Genomic DNA, 2,500 nt, shown 5'->3' with positions numbered 1-2,500 from the left:
GCAACATAAAGCTATGAAATAGTAAGAGTCTTTAGAGTATCGAGAAGAATGTCCCACGGTATTTGTTACGATTCTCTGCGCTCACTGTTCAGGTCCCATCGAGGTCAACTTTGCTTTTCATTCTTTCGGACTCCATAAAAAGGAACCAATTCAGAGCTATCGGTTACCTGTAACTGTTCTTGCCCTTTGCGATCTAACGACAATTCCTGCTACGATAACGGTGCCAATCTGCATCGCCCTTATCTTTCCCTTCAACATCATCAATGGCGAAGAGAGGGGAATTTTTCATAAGTAGGCAACTGGTAGTCTTTCATAACAAAAAAATAAAGAAAAACACTTTTCCCGGATTCGCACCTCAGGGAAGAACTTCCTGGCAAAAAGTCAGTCAGCCATGGCTGAATGGGGTCCTAGATATTGTACTGATTATATATAAACAAGATCGTGATCTTAATTTACCCGTTTTATATTTAATAATTTCTGTGAATTCGTCTGCAGTTGATACTACCTATAAATATTTATATTGAAACACAGAATCTCACAAAATATAATCATCGGCGGTCAATGGAAATTTATTAGTATTTTGCAGTGAATACAGCAAACATTCAAATATATTTCTGTTGAATTTCAATTAATATATCATTAAAGCAATCTTGAAAATAGAATCTGTATGGAAATCTTTGTTGAAAATCTTCAATATTTTTGCTTATAACCATGCTCTTCGTTCACTGAAATTCATATAGGCCCAGTTTGAATTTAGAATTGTTGCTTTCTCTGCTCTTTTGATAGGATAGCCTTGTGAAACACCTAAAAGAAGAAAAACAAAGTCTTCAAGATGAAGTTATGAGACTCAAGGAAGAGCTGTTCCGCTACCGCCACCTAGTAGCCAATAGTCAAAACAGTTCTATCAATTCGGACGCCTATTCTATTTGTTCTTCATTTCACGGTGACAATTTAGTCCTTCATAAGCAGATCGGTTGGTTTATTTTGTTATTTTGTTTTATCTATAACATATTTTCATTATTTCGTTTTTGGATTTGGTTTGCAAGATTCTTTACATGAATTCGTGTGTTGAAGCATATTCTGTTGTGTCTGGGGAGAGTCATTTTCTTTTTGTGCCTTATAATGTAACACACTCACCGGTAAAATTTCCTCTTATTTCTTATTTTTATTGTCCTGAAATTTTCGTTGCGTCTTGCAACCTTTTCAAGTCTTAACTCTGTCCGTTATTTACACCGTGTTCCCTTTTGTTTGTTTGTGCGCATGCGTGTCGGTCAGTGTTTGTGTGTGCCTATACATATATACATACGTACTTGCATGTATGTATAGGCACACACACACACTGACCCACACACATGCACACAAACAAACAAAAGGGAACACGGTGTAAATAACGGACAGAGTTAAGACTTGAAAAGGTTGCAAGACGCAACGAAAATTTTAGGACAATAAAAATAAGGAATAAGTGGAAATTTTACTGGTGAGTGTGTTACATTATAAGGCACAAAAAGAAAATGACTCTCCCCAGACACAATAGAATATTTTCACTAATGACTAACATAGATGCAAAGGCACAGAATAGTCTCTTAAATCGGCCTCAGTACTTGATTGGTATTTTATCGACCAAGCAACACTGCATTTATAAAACCTCGTGAAGAAAATCGGATCTCATAAACGATGTATTGCACTTTTGACATACTAGTATTTCATCAGCTTTTATAGAAAGGATTACTCACTATTGATCAAACTGCTTAAACATATCGCTTTATCGACTGAAAAGAAGCATAGTGAAATTAAGGAAACCGTTTATGATAATCCTGTTAAGTATTCGAAGGATTAAAATCGATTGTTTATGCAGCAAATAGGTTTAAATATGCTACTTGTTTTCTTTCATATCCAGCTTGGTTTGTATTAAAGGTTATAATTTATGACTTGTGAAATTTCCCTAGATACCTATCCTTTAATCAGTTAGTTTCACATAGCAAATATACGGAAAATATCTCGGGAAATAATGCGCGTGAAAGCCATGGATTAAGCTAAAACCCACACGTTCATATACACGATATTCCCCAATATAACAGTGCAACGAATGACAGTATTCATTAAACCCACAAGTTTGATATTATATATATATATATATATATATATATATATATATAACGGGAAGGTTTACGAAAATAAACAAAAGACGAAGGCAGGTGGAGTACAAACAAACAAATGTATTAGTAATACATAGGAATAGAAATAGAACAAGTCTTTTACGTTTCGAGCCTACGCTCTTCGACAGAAAGATACACAGAATATATATATATATATATATATATATATATATATATATATATATATATATATTCTGTGTATCTTTCTGTCGAAAGTGTGTGGGGGTACCAGAATTTTCGACTCGAGTCAAGTATAATAAACTACTCCAAATCGTGGTTAGAGTTTCCGCATATGTGGAGTTTAAATCTGGCAAGTCGTATAAGTTGGAATACTCAAGTGAACT

General features: G+C 34.5%; 1 protein-coding gene across 2 annotated transcripts in view; it reads left to right on the top strand.

The window, feature by feature from the left end:
- The window catches only part of LOC115227315, a 210,815-nt gene that overhangs the window by 142,031 nt on the left and 66,284 nt on the right, over window positions 1–2,500 (top strand). For both annotated transcript variants that reach the window (XM_036500679.1, XM_036500678.1), the window contains exon 7: window positions 787–973. In XM_036500679.1, coding sequence (XP_036356572.1) covers window positions 787–973 — 187 coding nt within the window. The remainder of the gene's footprint in view (window positions 1–786; window positions 974–2,500) is intronic.

The sequence above is a fragment of the Octopus sinensis genome, linkage group LG2 (assembly GCF_006345805.1).
Source record: "Octopus sinensis linkage group LG2, ASM634580v1, whole genome shotgun sequence".
NCBI lineage: Eukaryota > Metazoa > Mollusca > Cephalopoda > Octopoda > Octopodidae > Octopus > Octopus sinensis.
Note: the sequence above shows the minus strand (reverse complement) of the source record. Positions and strands in the feature narration are given on the sequence as shown.